This window comes from Galeopterus variegatus, unplaced genomic scaffold, assembly GCF_000696425.1.
Source record: "Galeopterus variegatus unplaced genomic scaffold, G_variegatus-3.0.2 Scaffold1507, whole genome shotgun sequence".
In the NCBI taxonomy this organism is placed as follows: domain Eukaryota; kingdom Metazoa; phylum Chordata; class Mammalia; order Dermoptera; family Cynocephalidae; genus Galeopterus; species Galeopterus variegatus.
In genome coordinates, this window is record NW_007727618.1 from 201,129 (window position 1) to 219,527 (window position 18,399).

Here is an 18,399-nt window from a genome sequence, read left to right on the forward strand (position 1 = left end):
CGCGGCCAGGGAGGAGCTGAGGGGAGAAGTAGCGGGGAGCCGCTCGCCCGGGCGCCCCTTCGGGACCCCCAGGGTCCTTGCGCGCGGCCCTCGCCTAGCCGTTCGCGCCCGGATGTCGCGGCGGATCGCCTTTCCGGGTTGGCGGACAGCCAGATCCGGGCCGGCCGGCCGGTTGCCCGAGTAACGCGGTAGTCTGGCCTCGGCCGGAGCCGCACGGGGCTGGGGAGCGCGGGGACTGGGCCGGCCACCTGTGCGCTCCGCCCCGGAAGGAGGCACGGCCCGGAGGAGGCGTAGCCGGCCCGCCCACGCCCACACCGCAGCCGTCGCCGGCCTGGCAGAACCGTCGCGTGCCCCGGAGCGCCTCCGCCATGAAGCCCAACTTGTGTCTGCGACTGAGGGTCTTTAACCTCAACTTCTGGTGAGTGCGTCCGCGGAGGGCGGTCGGGGGCCACCCTCCCACTCGCACCCACTCAGCCAGAGGGAGGAGGCCTTCCTCAGAGACGGGCCACCGCCCTATCCTGCGACCTTAGGATGCAGGGGGAACCCGAACCTCCACAAAGCCCACATCTGGCCCTAGCTCCGGTGGAGCCAGCAGTCACCTTCCGTGGCCCGGCCCTTCCCTTCCTTAGGGGCATTCCCTACCTGAGCAAGCATCGGGCCAACCGCATGAAGCGCCTGGGAGACTTTCTGAACAAGGAGAGCTTCGACCTGGCTCTACTGGAGGAGGTGCGGATCCCCGCTAGGGGGAGGGCAGCTGGGGGCGCAGGAGGGGACTTTCCCTCTGGGGCAAAGGTCAGGCAGGCACCCTCACCCCTTCCCTCAGGTGTGGAGTGAGCAGGACTTCCAGTACCTGAGACAGAAGCTGTCGCTCACCTACCCAGCTGCACACTACTTCAGGAGGTGAGAAGCCCACCGACCTGAAGCCTGTTCTCAGTCCAGGAGACTCCTGGTCTGCTAACCCTTCCCTTTTCTACCTGTACCCTGCTCCCTTTCCCCCAGCTTCTGGGTGTTGGAGGAGCCCGTGAACCAGAAAGATCCTATCTCTTCAGTCCATTTTAGCCCTATTCTGTTGCCTTTATTCTGGGGCTGGCCCCAGCAGTTGAGAGAGAGAAAAAAAATAGCTGATGAGAACTGGGAGACAAGGGAGGGGAAGGGCTGGGTGTCTCGCTCCCTGTTTTTCTGGTTAGTAAGCAGCGCTTGGCTTTCAGCGGAGTCATTGGCAGCGGCCTGTGTGTCTTCTCCAAACACCCAATTCAGGAACTCACCCAGCATGTCTACACCCTCAATGGCTACCCCTATAAGGTAAGCCTGACCTCTGACCTCTTCCATCTCTTCCCCACCCCCACTAACACAAGGTAGAGGAGGCTGCCCTCCTAGGGCTGCAGTGGATGGGCAGAAAGAGGGTAGCAGTGCCCTGAGTTCCTGCCTCCTCCCGCGTGCAGATCCATCATGGTGACTGGTTCTGTGGGAAGGCTGTGGGGCTGCTGGTGCTCCATCTAAGTGGACTGGTGCTCAACGCCTACGTGACACATGTGAGTGAAGCCAGTAGTGCTTAGGGCTGGGACAGGCAGCCCAGTCCGGGGGGACCGAGAGATGGCATTCCTCTAGCTAGGCTGCCTGGGGGTAAGGTGTGGGGCAGGATCTCCTAGGGTAGCAGTGGGCAAGTTTCACTCATTCTATACCAAACACTACATCAAGTGATAAACACAAGCTTGATCTAGACCTGCCCCCGGGAGCCTCAGTCTTCTCTGCTGTAATCTCATCTATCTTATTCAGCTCCATGCAGAGTACAATCGACAGAAGGACATCTACCTAGCACATCGTGTGGCCCAAGCTTGGGAACTGGCCCAATTCATCCAGTGTGTGAGCCTGGGCTTCACAGGGGAAGTGGGATGGGATCCCAGGGCTGAGGGATGGCCAAGGCCCCACTTATAGGCCAGAGCTATTGAGGGAAGAATTCTTGCCTCACCATCCTGGCTCCCCCAGCCACACATCCAAGAAGGCAGATGTGGTTCTGTTGTGTGGGGACCTGAACATGCACCCGAAAGACCTGGGCTGCCGCCTGCTGAAGGAGTGGACGGGGCTGCATGATGCCTATCTTGAGACCAGGGACTTCAAGGTGAAGCCCTGCCTCATTATTTTCCCACCTACACTCCCAGCTTCTTTCCCTCCTCCTTCCCCTGATAATTAGCAAGAGCTAATTATTCCCCTAGGGCTCTGAAGAAGGCAATACAATGGTACCCCAGAACTGCTACGTCAACCAGCAGGAGCTAGAGGCATTTCCCTTTGGGATCCGCATTGACTATGTGCTTTACAAGGTCAGGCTCCTCTCTTCAACATGCCTTCACCCACTGTGTCTCTTCGTCTGTTACCAGCCTGTGCTGATCTTTTGTCTAGCAAGTCTAGCCTGGCTGGAGAATGAGAGAGCTGCAAGCTGGTTCTCAGGGAAGAGGCCCTCATCTATAAGTTCCTCTCTCGTCCTTACTCTTCTAGGTGGTTTCTGGGTTCTACATTTCCTGTAAGTCTTTGGAAACCACTATAGGTCATGACCCTCACAGCGGCACCCCCCTCTCTGATCACGAGGCCCTGATGGCTACTCTGTGTGTGGGGCACAGCCCTCCCCAGCAAAACCCCAGCCCTACCCATGGTGAGTCAACCACCCCCTTTCCCTGGTCCTTCCCATCCCAAGGCACCCCATCCACTCTCACCCTCTCCCACCCCATTGCCCTGCCTTTTTATAGGACCAGCAGAGAGGTCGCAGTTGATCGATGTGCTAAGGGAGGCCTGGACAGAGCTGGGTCTGGGCGTGGCTCAAGCTCGTTGGTGGGCCACCCTCGCTGGCTATGTGATTGGTCTGGGGCTGCTTCTCCTGGTGTTGCTGTGTGTCCTGGGGGCTGTAGGAGCCAGGGAAGCTGCCATATTGCTCTGGAGCCCCAGTGTAGGATTGATGCTGGTGGCAGGTGCAGCCTACCTCTTCTACATGCAGGAGGCCAGTGGCTTATGCAAGGTCCAGGCTGAGCTCCACCATGTGCTGGGAAGGGCAAGGGAGAGCCTCGACCAGCCCTGCTCCTGGGACAGCAGCAGGGGAACAGAACTGAGAAACAATAAAGTTTGATACTTTAGTGGCTCTGCCTTTTTCCTTATAGAGGCAGTGTGATTGTCACAATGTAGACCGGAAGGCCCCTATACATCTGCCCTCCCTACACATCCTCCACCTCCCTCTTACAGACAGCCTAAGCCCTGTTTGTAGCAGAAACATTTTTATTGTAAACAGTGAGGCCTTCTCCCAGGCAGCCCAGAGAAGCAGGGGTGGCACTGTCCTGGGGTGAGCTTGTCTTCCTTGTAGGGAAGAAGGCAGGTAGGCCACCCTTTTCTAGCCCTGGACCCCGGTCCCTGAGGCCAGCTCACTGAGCCTGCGCTCTTCCTGGAAACGGATGAGGGCATCTCGCTGGTTCACCACATCCACTAGCTTCCTCAGGACCTGGTCCTCAGCCTGCCGATCAGCAGCTGTCTTTAGAGCTTCTAAAGGGAGGAGACGAAGCTTAGAGAACAGGAAACTGGACAGGGAGGCAGGAGAGGGACAACCTAATTCGGGACTGTGTGATTTCTACAACTCAGTCTGTTTCCTAATCTGCAAAATTAGGAGGTTCGTCAACACCAATGGTTTTGTAGCATTATTTAGCAGCAGGACTGTTTTTGGAGGAAATCTTATATTAAAAAGCCCATATATGGGCCGAGCCCGTGGCGCACTCAGGAGAGAGTGGCACTGGGAGCACAGTGACGCTCCCGCCGCGGGTTCGGATCCTCTGGGAATGGCCAGTGCACTCACTGGCTGAGTGCCGGTGTGGGCGACACCACACCAAGGGTTGCGATCCCCTTACGGGTCACGAAAAAGACGAAAAAAAAAAAAAAGCCCATATATATTGTGTAGCTCTGTTTGAATTGAAGGGGGAGACGGGGCTTTGGAACCTCATCCTCTGGCTTCTTTCTGAATTGACTGGGAGGTACATGCACTAGAGGACCATGTTGCTTGGTCAGTATTTGAGATCACAAGGCTTGTGCAGCACCAGCTCTGTGATATGACTGCCTCTGCCCACATCCCGTCTACCTTCCCGATTCATGTAGCTTCGTAGCTTTTGGTCCAGGTGCCACTGTTTCTCCTCCAGTTTCAGCTCCTGCACCCTGCAGAAGTCAGATTGAAGAGGCACAGCTGTCCAGGGTGCCCAAGGAGATGGGGCCTGGCTCATGTGCTACTGTCACTGTCCCCTGGCTCTTACGTGATCATGAGCTCAGCCTCCTCAGCCACCAGGCTGTTTTTCTTCTGAACAAGCTGTAGCAGCTGTTCTAACCATAGTTCCTTTTGCTGTTCTGGGGAACCTAATAAGAAGGAAGAGGGGTGGGGGGTGGTCAGGAGGTCTTCAGCTAGGGTCACAGGAGTCATGGGCCTAGGGGTGACAGGATCCAGGGAAGGAAGAGTGTTATGGGTATGAGTGTCGAGAACTGTTTGGCACAGGCATTGGGCCTGCTATTGGCCAGAGCCTAGTGGCTTGAGGGACTGCTGGAGGCTGAGCACAGAGCTAGGAGGCAAAGGGGTGTCCTAACCTGTCCCTCCTGTCTTTACTTACTGCTCTGGCTCCTCAAGGCCAGCTCTAGCTTCACGCCCTCAGCCTCCAGCTCTCGCAGAGCAGCCTCAATCTCATTTTGTCGTCGCTGGATGGCCTGAGGGGGACAAGACAGGAGGCCCAGAGATCTTTGGAACAGAACACTGGAGGAGCTCTGATCCCAGTCTCAGAACTCTGACCATGTCTGAACTTTCAGGAACCCCTGGGCCTCACCTGGGCCTTGCAGAACCTCTTCATCTCCTCCTCCTTAGCATGGCGCAGCAGAGTCCGACGCCATGTTGGGTACTTCTTCATGGTGCCTGAGTTCTTGGCCAAGGTCAGCAGGGCCTGTGGTAGGGAGGATCAGGCCAGTCAAGGGTAGGGCCTGGCACCCTGGTGGATAGGAATGGGAGAAGCTCTGTTTGGAAGGGCAGAAAAGAACCTGGACTGGAGTCGGGTAAGTGCTGGTAGAAAAGATGGAAGAGACGTGAAATTCAGACTGGGTGAGAAGACATTCCAAGAGAAAGGCTCTGAGGAGGGAGCGTGGTATAGGTTTCTCCGTGGCAGGGCTGGAGAGTAGTGGATGTATGCTGGGTCGGGCAGAATAGGGGACCAGCTTCCTCCCACTCACCTGCTCCATGTCTGAATCCAAAGCCACATCTTCCTCTTCTTCCTCTTCACTGGAGGAGGAGCTCTCTTCCTCCTCCTCCTCCATGGCCACAGGAACTGAGCAGAAGAGAGGAAGATACAGCCTAGGATGCTCAGGACCTCCCTATTCCCCAGAATTCCCCTTCAGAAATCTCAGTCCTCCCACTCCATCCCCACTCAGGGTCAGCATATCTGTGGGAAGAGCAGTTACCCGGAGGTCTCTGGACTGGCACGCCCCAACCCGCAAAGCTGCCCTCCAGGGCCTGGCGGGCCAAGGCAGACCAGCTGCGGGGAGGCTTAGGTGGGGGCTCCATTGCCGGGTCAGGGGTAAGGTTAAGAGAGGACAACCGCTGGCGTTCCAGGCTGGAGAGGCGGATCAGCTGACGGGTGGGCTGGCTCGGGCTTGGAACAGGACTGGCCTCCTGCAAAGCTGGGGGAGTCGAGGGGCCCGACGGCGTACTGTTCTCACCTGGTGTGGGGAGATCCTGGAAAAGCCACCACGTGGTCTGGTAACCTACCCAATTACTTTGGAGCAAATGTGGGCCCTGGCATTCATTCACTTAACACCATTTATTGAACAGCAGCAGGCAGTGTTGTAGATATTTGGGATATGACAATAAGTAAAACAAGACAAACATCCCTACCTTCCTGGAGCTTATATTGTAGTTGAGGACAACATTCAGTTACCCTGCAAAGTCTGCTGAGCTGGAGAGACTCCTCTCCTCTTTCTCATGCCCCAATACACATGCACACGCTTTCAGATTTTACCGGACTCTCAGGGCCTCCGTTGCTGCTGTCCTCTTTGTGGCCTGGCTGGGGCAGGTGCTGGAGGCAGTAGAAGTGTCCTAGGCAGGGTGGAGAGGGGAGGCAACATCAGTTGCAGGCAGCCCAGTGCCCAGATGGCTGCTCAGAGTTTATCAAAGAAGGTGGGGCAACAGGGCTCTGAATTTGCAGGTGAATTTCTGCTAGCCTCCTGGTTCTCAGAACCCCACATCTGGAGCTTTGGAGGGGACAAAGACTCTGAGCTCAGGGGGAGAAAGTACCATCTTGAGACTTTCCACCTCATGCCCAGCACCCTTATTCCCCTCCACCTTCATGCTCCTTGCCTCCTGGGCATGGACAGGCCCAAAGTCCCTCCAGAGGTTTCCCAGGCCCACTCACCATCTCCTGGGTGCTGCCCGTAGCCACCTGGCCACAGCGTGGCCTCACACGTATGGCAGCGGAAACAGCTCCGGTGGAAAAAACGGCCATTGGCACAGAGGCGTTCCAGGATATAGAGGTGTTCCCCACAAAGTGCACACAGGTCCCTGTCACCAGCCTGCACAGACGCGTAGGACACAGGATCAGCTGCAGAGTTCTCTTCCCCTGAAACATCCTTCCCTACCCTCTGCAGGTCTCTGCTTATAGACAGGGCCTTGGCTTTTACCTCCTGGTGTTGGGATGGTGGTGTCAGGGGTACACTGGGTTCTGGGACAGGTGGCTCCTCAGTACTTAGTGTACCAGCTTCTACCTAAGGAGGTAAGTGCTCAGGCCAGAGGGAAGAGGGACAGGATCAGCTGGGAGTGGGTGTGTGCAGATGAACAGAAAGGGCTGAAAAGGGGAGTGACTAGGCAGGGAAAGAGGGGACTCATAGGACCTGGGGTAGGTAGCAAAACATGGGGGGACGGGACACAGGGAAGACAGTACCCAGGGAAGGGGAACAGAACATGGGGTGGGGAGCTGTCCAGCCTCTGCCTGCATTTACCTCCAAGCGCTGCTTCTTGCCACCAGCATCCTCCCCATTTTCCTGCAACAAGTCCTGAAATTCTGAGCATAAGTCTCTGAGACCCAATCCTCCCTTTCCCCCATTCTGAGTGTCCTCCTCATGGTCACTCCGGGGATCTCCACTGGGTACCCCTTGCCCAGCTCCAATCCTGCCCAGACTCTCTACCTTGACCCGGGACCGTTGCAGAGTCCTCTGGAGTTTGCCAAGGAATAGTACAGCACTGGAAGTCCCCGGAGAAGCTTGGCTGACAGGGCCTGCAGGGAGAGTCAGGGTGCCAGGGTAGATGGTGGAGGGAGCAATACTGTACCCTCAGAACAGCCACTCCAGCCCAGAAGGACACTTTTCCCAGGTTGGCCCCCAGAGGGCACATTCTCCCCCTCACACACACATCCCCCTCCCCACCCTACCCCTGTCCCACCTGCCTGCCCTCCAAGTCACCTGGGCTGTGAGGCATGCTCTTGAAGGCACTGTGGAAGTGGCTGAGGTAGGCGATGAGGCCTAGTGGGTCGCTCCCTGCCACCACTGCCTGTGCGGACAACACTGGCGTGATACCCAGCTCATGCTCTGCCACCTTCAGTGCCCATGCAGTCACTTCCAGAGCCCCCAGCCCCTGCAGCTCTGAGTGTTCCCTGTGGGGTGTTGGGGAGAGAAGCCAATGGGAGACAAGAACCCCTGGCCCCACTGAGCGGGATAGAGGTGGAGAGTTAGGGCCAGCAGGCAGGGACTGGGGACTGCAAAGTGAGGAGAGAGCATGAAGGTTTGTTCTCTCTGCTACCACAACCTCCCAATCCAATGACAACTGTTTCTGGCTTTGGGGACCCTCTACCACTCAAAAAACCTCCCCTATCTGAACGCATTTGATTCTCACAAGACTCAGGCAGGCTTCAGGCAGGACTACTACCTCTAGGGAGGCCAAGTGACAGGTGGGAGTGGTGGGGCTGGGACTGAACTGGGCATGCTAACTCCTACGCAGTGATCTCATCTGCCTGCCGTGAAGTGGAGAGGGGCAGGGGCATGAAAGAGAGGTGCAGTCTGCCAGGGACTCACAGCAGGCCAGGCCGCAGCTGGTGCACCAGGGCACACAGTGCTAGTCCGTCAACCCAGGAGGAAGACAGGTCAGTGACATGGACTCCCGGGTAACCAGCTGTCTGCTCCTGGCACCAGCGTAGCAGCTCCTCCTGGGTGCCCACTGACCCTGGGAGAGAAGGCTGCGCTGTGCCCAAGGCCCCCTCTGCCCACACCTGGCTCACAGGAAGCCCAGATGTGAGGTGTGGGGGTCTGTATGGGAGGTGGCACCAGGGACCCATCCCTCCTGGGGCACCAATCTAACAGTGTTAGCAGCACCTCCTTCATCCCAACCTTTTCACTGAAAACATCCCTCTTTGGAATAAAGGGGGAATGGATAAAGCCACACAGAGGCGAGCAGGCAGTGAAGTGAGGGGCAAAGGTGGCTTGGAGGCTGAAAGGCAAGGAAGGTTTGGGATTTGTGAGGCTGGGCAGAACAGCTGAGGAGAGCACAGCACGGCCACCATTCAGTGCTGTTCCTGCTGTAGTAGTTGTTGCGACACTGAACTACTTCCATACAGATGGGCAAGCAACGGGCAGAACAGCTGAGGAGAGCACAGCACGGCCACCATTCAGAGCTGTTCCTGCTGTAGTAGTTGTTGCGACACTGAACTACTTCCATACAGATGGGCAAGCAACTGCTGCTCATACCCTGCTGCCCCTCCATGCCTCCAGGAGGCCCTCAGACTGCCCACCATCCAGCACTGGGCACTCCAGCACACTGCTCCGACCTCAGGCTGCAGCTGCTCTCACAGTACTTCCTGTGCTGTGCCTGCTGGTGCAGGGGACATATTTTGGACATCCCCCTGGAGAGAGGCCTGCTCACCGGTGGCTGGCTTCCCTGTGTCTGTCTTGTCGCTCTTCTTCCGCACAGGCTCCTTGGTCACCACGTCATACAGATCTTGTACCTAAGGCAGCCCCTCTCAGGTTTCAAGGCAGACTGACCACACAGCCCCTCAGTCCATGAGGGAGGGGCCCACCGGGGTATGACTGACCTGGGAGGGGAGTGACTAGGCAGGGGAGGTCTGACCTGGGGGAAGGAAGCTGACTTGGGAAGCCTGGTGGGGGTGCCAGGTGGTCTAACCTGATTGGGAGTCACGGCCCGAAGGTTCAGGTTGGGGTAGCGGGTGGCTGGATCCAGCCCATACTGGGCCACATTGCGGTGCATGTTTTCCGGGGATGTTTGTGACAGAAGCTGGTACAGGCTCTCACTGAGGGGGTGAGGATGGAGGCAGGGGCATGAATGGGAGGGCACCTGTCAGCACCTACCCCTCAAAAACTGCCAGGCCTTTCCTTTCTTTTCTTTTTCCCATGCCCCCATCTATTCATTCAGCATTCCCCTGTCCCTCTTCTTAACCCTGGCCTATATTCTACGCTGCCCACACACCCCCACCCCTGCCCCAAACTCAGGCCTTACCGCTCAGCCAACACCTCTAGGGGCCCAGTGCCCTCTGCCCACTGTTTCACCATCCAGGCTGCATCAAAGGCTGCCAAGAAGCCCCGAGCCACTCCAGTGCCCAGGGGCCAGAAGGGCTGCAGAGTCAGAGGAAGAGAAAACAGCACCCCAAGCCCAGATAACCCTCAAGGTCATAGCAGAGAGGGGCCCTCACCACACCAGGCAGCCTTTCACCTTCCACAAGCTAGTCCTTAGGCAGCTTCCTCCTTCTCCCCCATTCTTTTTTTACCCTCCCCCATTAGGCAGCTTCCTCCCCCAACCATGGGTCCCCTGTACTCTGCAAACACCTCACCTCCACCAGGCAGTCCCCCACCAGTCCCAGCAGCAGGCGGGAACCGTGCTTCTCTTGCACACGGGCAGAACTCTCTGCCCGCATCATGCTTGTGAAGTCAAAGGCAGAGACATCAGGCCGCCCGTGGGCATCCTTGGCAAACTCTAGTTTCCCGAGCTTGCCATTGGTAGCGAAGTCAGCAGCTGCCCGGGCAAAGCGCTGCAGAGCCTCGGGCACCACATTGGCACTGCCCAGCAGCCGATCGGTCTCCTGCCAGTCCTACATGGCCAACATATCAGAACCTCTGATCTCTCTGAGAGCAGGATTAATTGGCCAGTCCCATCCCCTTGAGGATAGAAGGTACACATACTGAGGCCTAGAGAAGGGAAGGGGCCGCCCCAGACTGCACAGCAGTTGAAGGCTGAGCTGGAACTAGAATTCTAATGGTCTGCCTTCTGAGCTCAAGCACCTTCCTCAGTATTCACCCTGCTGTTGGGGGTCCCAGGCTCTGCTCTGCCCATGAAGCCCAATATTACTATCGTACACTTGCCACTGAACTTCTCTCAGAGCCAAGGTTTGTCTGTCATTTAGAGACAACATACCGAACTTATCAAGGTACTCATAATTAGATGAAAAATACAAATTAAGCTCTTAACATATAATCTAGCACATTGTAGGCACTCAACTAGTTCATTCACTTAGCAAATACATATTGGGCATTTACTACATATTAGGCACCATTCTAGGCACCAGGAATTAGCAGCAAACAAGAGATAAAAATTCCTGGCCTCATGGAGCTTACATTTGTATTACTGTGGCTGGTATAAGGCAGTTAGCCCAGAAAATTATTCTGATGCCATGTAAGTTATTCTTCTTCCCAGGGAAGAAGAGTTTGTAGAGGTGGAGTTAATGCCAGGGCAAAAGCAGGAGGAATGGGGCCCCTCCGCACCCAGATATAGACTGTGTCCTGGCCTGTCCTCCACCTCCCAAGGCCCACTCCTGCCCTCTCCCTTCCTGGGCCTGGCCCCAGTCCCTACCTGGCGCAGCACCCCTAGCCGCAGCAGGCATTGCTTTTTGGCTGTCATCACAAAGTAGTGGGTGTCGTCCTTGTAGTACACAATGTTCTCTAGATCAATGCCTGGGGGGACAGGGCAGAGGACAGGAGATGTATTTCCTCCTGATTATGTGTCACTTCTCCAAACACCCTAGCCATGGCCTGACCTCTGAGAGCTGAGATCACAGCTTAGACTGCCCTACACACAGAGCCCCATGAGTCCTGGTGGCATAAAGGACCATCTATCTGTTCCAGGCCCAGGAGACCTGAGAGCTTAGAGCAAAGAGAGAAACTTGGGTGGGGTGGCAGGTGGGAGACCTGCACCATGTGGTCACATGGCAGTGAGACATCAAAGGAAACAAGGGCATCTTCTTGAAGTGCCACTTTTGTTTCCAATTTACATCATTTTCATATCAAAGCATAAAGGAACACAAAGCAAAACTCCCATGCATTTCGTGAGAGATTTCCAGGACTTTGCATGCTGGGTGGCCAAGTAGGGTTGTGCCTGCTTAATACCTGGACAGGTTCTTTCTCCTTTGCTGCCAAAACTATAAAGATGAAAAAGTCCTGAGTCCAGGTCTGAGAAGGAGCGGCATCAGCCAGTCCACAGTCAGGCAGGGGGAGGAGAAACCCAGAGAGGGGCCCTGACCTGTGGCTTTGAGCAGGCTCTGGAAGAAGCTCTGGTTGTAGATCCTGGCTACGCCGCTGATCTCAGGCACCTGCGTCTCCTCCACAGTGCGCCTGTTCACAAAGTTGGCTGTGACGCCAATGGCCAGTTTGCCTCGCATTTCTCGAACTGTGAAGCCTAGAGATGGGGGTAGGTGGGAAGCAGCAGGAGAACGAGGGGTATAATAACCTAGAAAGGCCCAGGAGGAGCCCAAGATGTTGGCTTCTTTGAGGGAAGGGATTACTCACCTTCGGGGACAAATTTACCTCCCGCAGCCGAGATAAGGACATCAAATTCATAGCTGGCCAGTTGGGCTGGGGGATTGGGCTGGAGTTGTGCACGCCAGCCACTCCCTGGAGCAGAAGGAATGAGAGGCACAAAGCTGTAGAATTCAGAGGGGCCCTACACTCCCAGGACAAGCCAGTGAAATAAATAAAATAATTAAAATAAATGTGTAAAGGACTCTCTGGTTTAGAAACCAATTGTCAGATTACACCTTCACAGCAGCCATGGAAGGCAGGTAAAGAAGGAAATGTTACTGCCATTTTGTGAATGCTTAACCTGAGGCTCAGAGCAGTTTGCCCAAGGCCACACTATTAGAAGAGACTCAGCTGGCTCCCAGCCCCATTCTTTTTCATCCGCTGGCTAATATCCCCTTGGTGAGTGGGGTTCCCAGAGAATAGAAGTACTTACCCTTTCTGGGAGGGGGCTGGAGGCCTGTGAAAGTGACACCCCAGTGAATTTCCACCCCCAGCAGTAATGCCACCTTCAGCAGAAGCAACTGAAGCTGCCGGATGCCTGGAAGGGAGAGACCATTAGGCAAAGGGTTCCCTGTGCTACACAGCCTCCCCAAGCTCTAGTGTGTGCCTGGTCAGAGCCTGGAGAAGGTCTTAGTGATCACTCAGCCCAACTGCCAATTTTACAGATAAGGAGCCTGAGCCTTCAAAGTCACCTGGCTGAAATGAATCTTGTCCATTCTGCCTTTTGGCTGGCCCAGCAGCCCTCCACTGGCCTGCCTCTAGGCTCAGGCTCACCCACCCCTCCAGGTCACCATGAGGTGCTCACTGATGTGGTCCAGGGTGCCAGTGCAGAAGCGCCCGTAGAACTTCTTGGCGCCAAGCGCCCGCAAGTCATGGATGGTGAAGGGCCAGAGGTGGAGTACATTGTGGCGAGAGAACTTGGTGCGCTTTTCCACTAGCACTACACGGGCCCCTAGCAGTGCCAGTTCGACAGCGGCCCGCAGCCCACAGGGTCCAGCACCCACCACCAGGCACTGTGAACACACAGGATAATGTAGGATGGCATTCCATTTCCCTCCTCTGAGACCCCCACTCTCCACATCCCATCCCAGGCACCAAGTAGCCACCTTGATGTTGGTGCAGGCCCGGCCCTGCTGGTAGACAGGCTGGCCTGCTCGCTTGTCCAGCTTGGCCCACAGAGACTTGGCACTCCAGTAGTTTAGCTGGGCCTTGATCTTGTGGTACTGAGGAAGCCCCCCACCGGGCTCCAGACCCAGAGTCCCACATAGCCCCTGGAAGCTGCTCAGCACATCCTGGCACAGCTGGGCCTGCAGGAAACTCTCAAAGTGGGTATGCGCTGGGTTGGTGGAGGTGGGTGAAGCCATGGAGGCCCCCTTGAGGCTCCCAGGGAGGGGAGCAGCTGGGCAGAGGTGAGAGGCTGCAGGAGAGAAGGAGGGGAGAGAAGGGAAGGAGGCTGTATGAAGGACGAAGGGAAAAGGGAGAGAGGAGGAGAAAGCAGGTTGGCCTCCCCAGGGAGCTCAGGGTCCCCCTGATTGGCTCTGCTCCTCCCTCCCAGCCCATTCCCCTGCCAGGATCTGCTCCAGAGACAGTGGTTACCCAGTCTACTCCAAGTGGAATTTGCCAAATTCGGAAATCAGCAGTCCTGGGCACAGAGGGCACAATGGAGGCATGGGGGCATGCAGCTCTGCCTCCCAAGCCCTGAGGGATCCCTGGGGCCCAGGGGGCAAGAATTCTTAGCCTGCTTTCCCCAGGCCCTCCTCAGACATGCCGGCTGCCCAGGAGGAAGGCTTCCCTTGCAGGGACTTGGGGACAGACCTAATACCCACAACGCAGCCCCAGACGCTAGGCACACATACTGCCCCTCTCACCACGTGCCTCCCTCTGCCAGGGCCCACGATGGCCTCAGTGTCACGCTGGGTGTGGGATGTGTTTCATGCTAAGGGCAGAGTTTCCCTCCACAGCACTCGTGCTTGCCTCCTGACAGAGAGGCAGACGGCCTCCACCTGCGGAGGCTTCACTTTGCACCCACAACTGCCTCAAAAACAGCCGGAAGATGTTGCGACTGACGGGGTGAGGGAGGCCTGGGTCTATTTCTGACTCACTGTGGTCAGAACACTTCCCCTGTGAACTTGTCTCCGCTCCAGTGGGCCTTGGGGAAGGTTGAGGGACGACAGCAGCTGGGTTCGCCCCTCCCAGGTTTCTCCCACCCCAGTCGACACCCCGCCCGTTCCCTGCGCGCTCTCCCAGGAATCTCCAGAGACAAGGCCTCCCTTTGTCCCCTTCCCGCGCTCCGGCCCCCACGCAACTTGAGGGGTATCAGAGGGGCTTTCTGTCGTTGAGCCCGTAAGGGATCAGAGGGTATGGAGGATGGGGCTGCCCACGGGGGCGTTAGGCAGGGTAGGTGACAGCAGTGGGGCCGACCCCTGGAGCTGACCTCCACTCCCATTTCCTTGCTGCCCCTTCGTTCCCAGCTGGCCGCGCCAAGGCAGGGGGAGTCTAAAGCCGCTCGCCATGGGTCACCTGGACGAGGGCGGAAGGAACCCCAGGAAGGGCAAAGGTCCCTCTTGGAGGTGGGAGTGGGGGTGGAAGGAGGAAGACCGCAGCGAAGGAGAGAAAAGGACGCCCCAGCCTGGAAACGTCAGGACAAAGGATGTGCGAGCGGCAGGGCTCTCTGAAAGGATGGAGCGGGAGCTGGACCACTGGCGGCGGGCACGGGGGACCCGGCACTCGGGACGGTAAAATGTGAAGAGGGGCTGAGCGGGGCGGGTGCGGGAAGAGCGGCCGCACCGGCCAGGCGCGCTTCCCTGGCGCCCGGGGCCGCTTTTTCCCGGAAGCGCACCCCGACCTCCACCCTGCCCCAGGCCCGGCCCGCAGTGGGGCGCAAGCCGGCTCAGCGGGACGACTTACCGGCGGCTCCGGGGTCGGGAGGGGCCGCTTCCTGTCGGGCCGGCCACCCCGTGAGGGCGGGGGCAGGGGCGGAGGAAGGAGCGGTGGAGGAAGCGCGGAGGGCAAGTCGGGGATGCCGGGCGGGGTGTGGGCTGCGCGAGGGTCGCGGCGCCCCGCCGAGGCTTTATTCGCACTTCATTAGCATCTCATTACTCTGCCAGCCTCCGGGGCCCGCCCACGCCTGCAGGGCGGCGCCCGAGGGCGTGGCGCGGCGGGCACCCGGTCCTGCTACGGGAACTCGGAGTAGGTCCGGCCTGGCCGGGACGAGGAACTCGAGGGTCCGGGGCGCCCGGGTCCCGGCCCCCACCGCCGCTGGGGATCCCTCCCGGCGCCTCCGCGAGCGAGGCTAGCCCTTCCCGCGCGGGAACTTCCCCCTTCCAACTCCGCGGGCCGCCTGGAGGCGCGGAGGACGAGAGGGCGAGAGGGCGTTCCGACTCGGCAAGAAGCTGGGAGAAGGTGACTGGTCCGAGGTGGCGCCGGAACGTCTGCGTTGTCTTCACCTCTCCCATCAGGACGTCCACGGCCCGGGCGCCCCACGTACGTCCAAGCGCCGGGGCCGCCTCGCCTGAGAAAGGTCTGCCCCTAGTCCCGGGCTGGGGGTAAAGGCACGGATTAAAGTACTGGGAACTCGGCAATCTGCAGCTTCCAAATGGGCATAAGAAGTGAGGGCAAAGGGGTAGGTGGTGGTGGTAGTGGCGTTAGATCCCTGCTAAGAAGGGGGAACTGAAGGGGGGTGCGTGGGAGAGAAGCTAGATCCCCAATGTTCAACAGTGCGGTAGAATGAGAACCCGCGGAACTGTCAGTGCTGAAGAGGGCGTGAGGGACTTTGGGGATCAACTTTACATTCTCAATAAGGAAAGAGTGCTGAAAGTAAGGAACGCGTCCAACGTCATTCAGCTAGTTAATATTACTAAAATATCAATTCTCATTTATTGAGTGTCATACTATGCGTATAACCTTAATCTCAGTGTTCACACAGTCCCATTTTACCGAAAAGGAAACTGAGGGTCACAGAGGTTCCTTGACCTGCCCAAGTTACACACACAGCAAGTGGCAGAGCTAGTATCAGGGCCCAGGTGTATCTGGGCTTCACCACACCAGTGTTGATCTAACGTGACAAATGAAAGAAGCTGTTTCTTGTGTAGAGGAAGTGACAGTTACAGTAGAAACAAAAAACCTAGGAATAAGTGGGAGAGTTTCTCTCCTTGAGATTCAGGAACTGGAAAGAGCTGGGGGCTCTATGGCGCCCCCCTTTTCTTTATTCTCACTTTGCATTTTGTCTGGAAACCCCCTGAGATCCAGCCCACCAAGACCTGAGCACTCTGTTCCCAGCTGGAGCTGAGAAGCAGGCAGGGGGAGGAAAACGAGGGGAAATGCCTGCTCTCTGCCCGGAGGAGAGGCAGGGAATTCAGCCAGGTCACGCTCCGGAAACTAGGGCAATGTCCCATCTGGGCCCATCTGAATATGACACACCCATATTTAACTAAATAGTGTAAAAGCGTTCAGAAATCCACTACACATGGGTTACCAGGCTTTCAGAATTATCTTGTTTCCCTTTCATTAGCAGGTGGCAGACAACTAGCTGCTCGTCTTACTGCTTTTGCAAAGGCCTAGCAGGGTCTGGCTTGACTGGATGACTTGCAGTTACAGCCCAACAGGGTGATGTGGCGGCTCTCTGAACGACAAGTCTTTAAAAAAATCACAGGATAATGAATTCATCAATGCTGAGAAAACTGCTGAATTGGAGTTTCAGCTTTTGCTAATTAAAGACACACTCTGGAGCCTAAAGCAGTGGGGAATACATTGGTCTGGAATCCAGTTCTGGTCAGACTCCAGCTTTGATTCATGCTAGCCTAGTGTGACCTTGGAAGTCACCAATCACCACACTTCAGTCTTCTCATCTGTAAATGAAGGCAGTTAAATGACTCAACTTTCTCAGCCCATTTCAGTTCTAAAATCCCATTATTCGATGTGCTGGCCCTAAGAAATGTACAGACTAGAAGACCCAAACCAAGTTTTACTCACAGAGTTTCTTCCGGGGCGAGGGGGGGGGGAGGGGGGGAAACCAAACCTCTATTAAAGCTAAAATAATACATTTATTATTTATTTACGAGCATTTCTCTTCTTAATTAGAATCTTGAGTCATGATCCACATTATATGTGGATATAGAACTAAAAATGCTGGCACAATCACATTGGCCAATTCTAATCGTTATCAAATAATGGTTGATACATGAAAAGTCAGTTTTTAAAAAATCTCATTCTAATATTTTCATAAATATCAGCAGTGGCCTACGGTAAAAACCTGAGCCATTATGACAGTTAAAATCCTCTTTCCTCTGACCCACATCATGTTCTGTCTTCCTGCAATGCCATCCTTACCTCCCTTCCCAATCTCTGATCTCCTGGGCCTGGAGCCAGAAAGTAAGTCCCTTAGCACTGCAGGTGACATGTCTAAGCCAACCTATACTATGTCCTTGCACCTAGAGGTCACTGCCTTCAAACAACAGACTGTGGCCCTGGGCCAGGAGCTGTGGGTAAAAATAATTACAAACTCAGCAGGGGTATGAGAGGATAAGACAGGGTGGCTTGATTGAGATTAGAGGCTCAGGGAGGGCCTCCCTGAAATCTCACATAAATAGTCATGAGTCAGAGTGGGGCTCTGAAGGCTTAGAAACACAACTTTTTTTTTTTTTTTCTAAAGATGACCGGTAAGGGGATCTTAACCCTTGACTTGGTGTTGTCAGCACCACCTTCAGCCAGTGAGGGAACTGGCCATCCCTATATGGGATCCGAACCCGGGGCCTTGGTGTTATCAGCACCGTACTCTCCCGAGTGAGCCACGGGCCGGCCCAAAAACACAACTTTGAAAGCTGAGAAACTGCCTGCTCCCAAGCCCTCAGGCAGGAAAGAGCTGGGTGAATTTCAGGAACTGCAAGGAAGCCAATGTGGTTGGAAGTGAAAAAGGGAAAAGCCCAAGAGGAAGCTGGATGGGGGATTTTATTCTAAGTGCAGTGGGAAACTGCACAAAGATTTTAAGCAGAGACGTGATCATATTTGCCTTAATGCAAATCCACTTAGCAAGACAGTCTGCTTGATGCTAAGCTAAGGGGCAATGGTGAGCCCAGATAGACCCCCCACTTCCGATGGAGAAATGGGTAGGGGAAGAAGTAGAAAGGATCAGTGAGGACTTGGCAGGAGTCCAGGCAAGAGACTTGGCGTACCCAGTGGATGGATTAAAAAGACAGTTTGCGGTGAAACCCACATAATTTGGTGATGGATTGGGTGGGGGTGAGGAGGGCCCCATGAAGAATGATCCCAGCTTTCTCTCTTGGCTTAGAACAGGTGAATCACAGATTTGGGTCCCTCATTCCTTCCTACTTATTCTTCCTTCCAACCTTATCCCTTTGTATGCTGCTTTTTACTCAATACCAGGGTACTTCAAAAAGTTCGTGGAAAAAAAGAATTAAAATATGAATCCTTCCATGAACTTTTTGAAGTACCCTCATATTTCCTCAGAAGTCAAAGCATAATTTCATAGACTCCGAGATAACACAAGGGACTCTACCCTGAGAGGCTGCAAAGGTTAAAAATACAAATCGATCCAGACTCAGTTTAAACTTCCCTGTATTTTTTTGCCCTTCAAACTCTGACATTATAGGAAAC

At 55.7% G+C, this 18,399-nt stretch overlaps 2 protein-coding genes across 2 annotated transcripts; one reads left to right on the plus strand and one right to left on the minus strand.

Annotated features, from left to right (window-relative positions):
• Window positions 1-334: 334 nt before the first annotated feature.
• SMPD2 (sphingomyelin phosphodiesterase 2, neutral membrane (neutral sphingomyelinase)) lies at window positions 335-3,125 on the plus strand. Its single transcript, XM_008577425.1, is given in 11 exon segments — window positions 335-418; window positions 630-726; window positions 824-900; window positions 1,209-1,302; window positions 1,443-1,532; window positions 1,777-1,859; window positions 1,987-2,119; window positions 2,214-2,318; window positions 2,494-2,647; window positions 2,742-3,050; window positions 3,053-3,125. Coding segments are annotated over 11 exon segments (1,248 nt in total). The 5' UTR covers window positions 335-368; the 3' UTR covers window positions 3,109-3,125.
• A 118-nt stretch (window positions 3,126-3,243) lies between these two features.
• MICAL1 (microtubule associated monooxygenase, calponin and LIM domain containing 1) lies at window positions 3,244-13,151 on the minus strand. The gene is made up of 24 exons (XM_008577429.1): window positions 12,894-13,151; window positions 12,593-12,800; window positions 12,221-12,325; window positions 11,776-11,880; window positions 11,510-11,665; window positions 10,844-10,944; window positions 9,828-10,085; window positions 9,497-9,612; window positions 9,164-9,290; window positions 8,906-8,987; window positions 8,062-8,209; window positions 7,453-7,643; window positions 7,180-7,268; window positions 6,994-7,035; window positions 6,676-6,759; window positions 6,411-6,567; window positions 6,018-6,094; window positions 5,461-5,734; window positions 5,233-5,327; window positions 4,836-4,949; window positions 4,626-4,719; window positions 4,278-4,377; window positions 4,109-4,182; window positions 3,244-3,522 (listed from the first exon to the last, which is right to left on the minus strand). The coding sequence occupies exons 1-24, from the start codon at window positions 13,149-13,151 to the stop codon at window positions 3,374-3,376; spliced, it is 3,204 nt and encodes a 1,067-aa protein (XP_008575651.1). The 3' UTR covers window positions 3,244-3,373.
• Window positions 13,152-18,399: the final 5,248 nt, after the last annotated feature.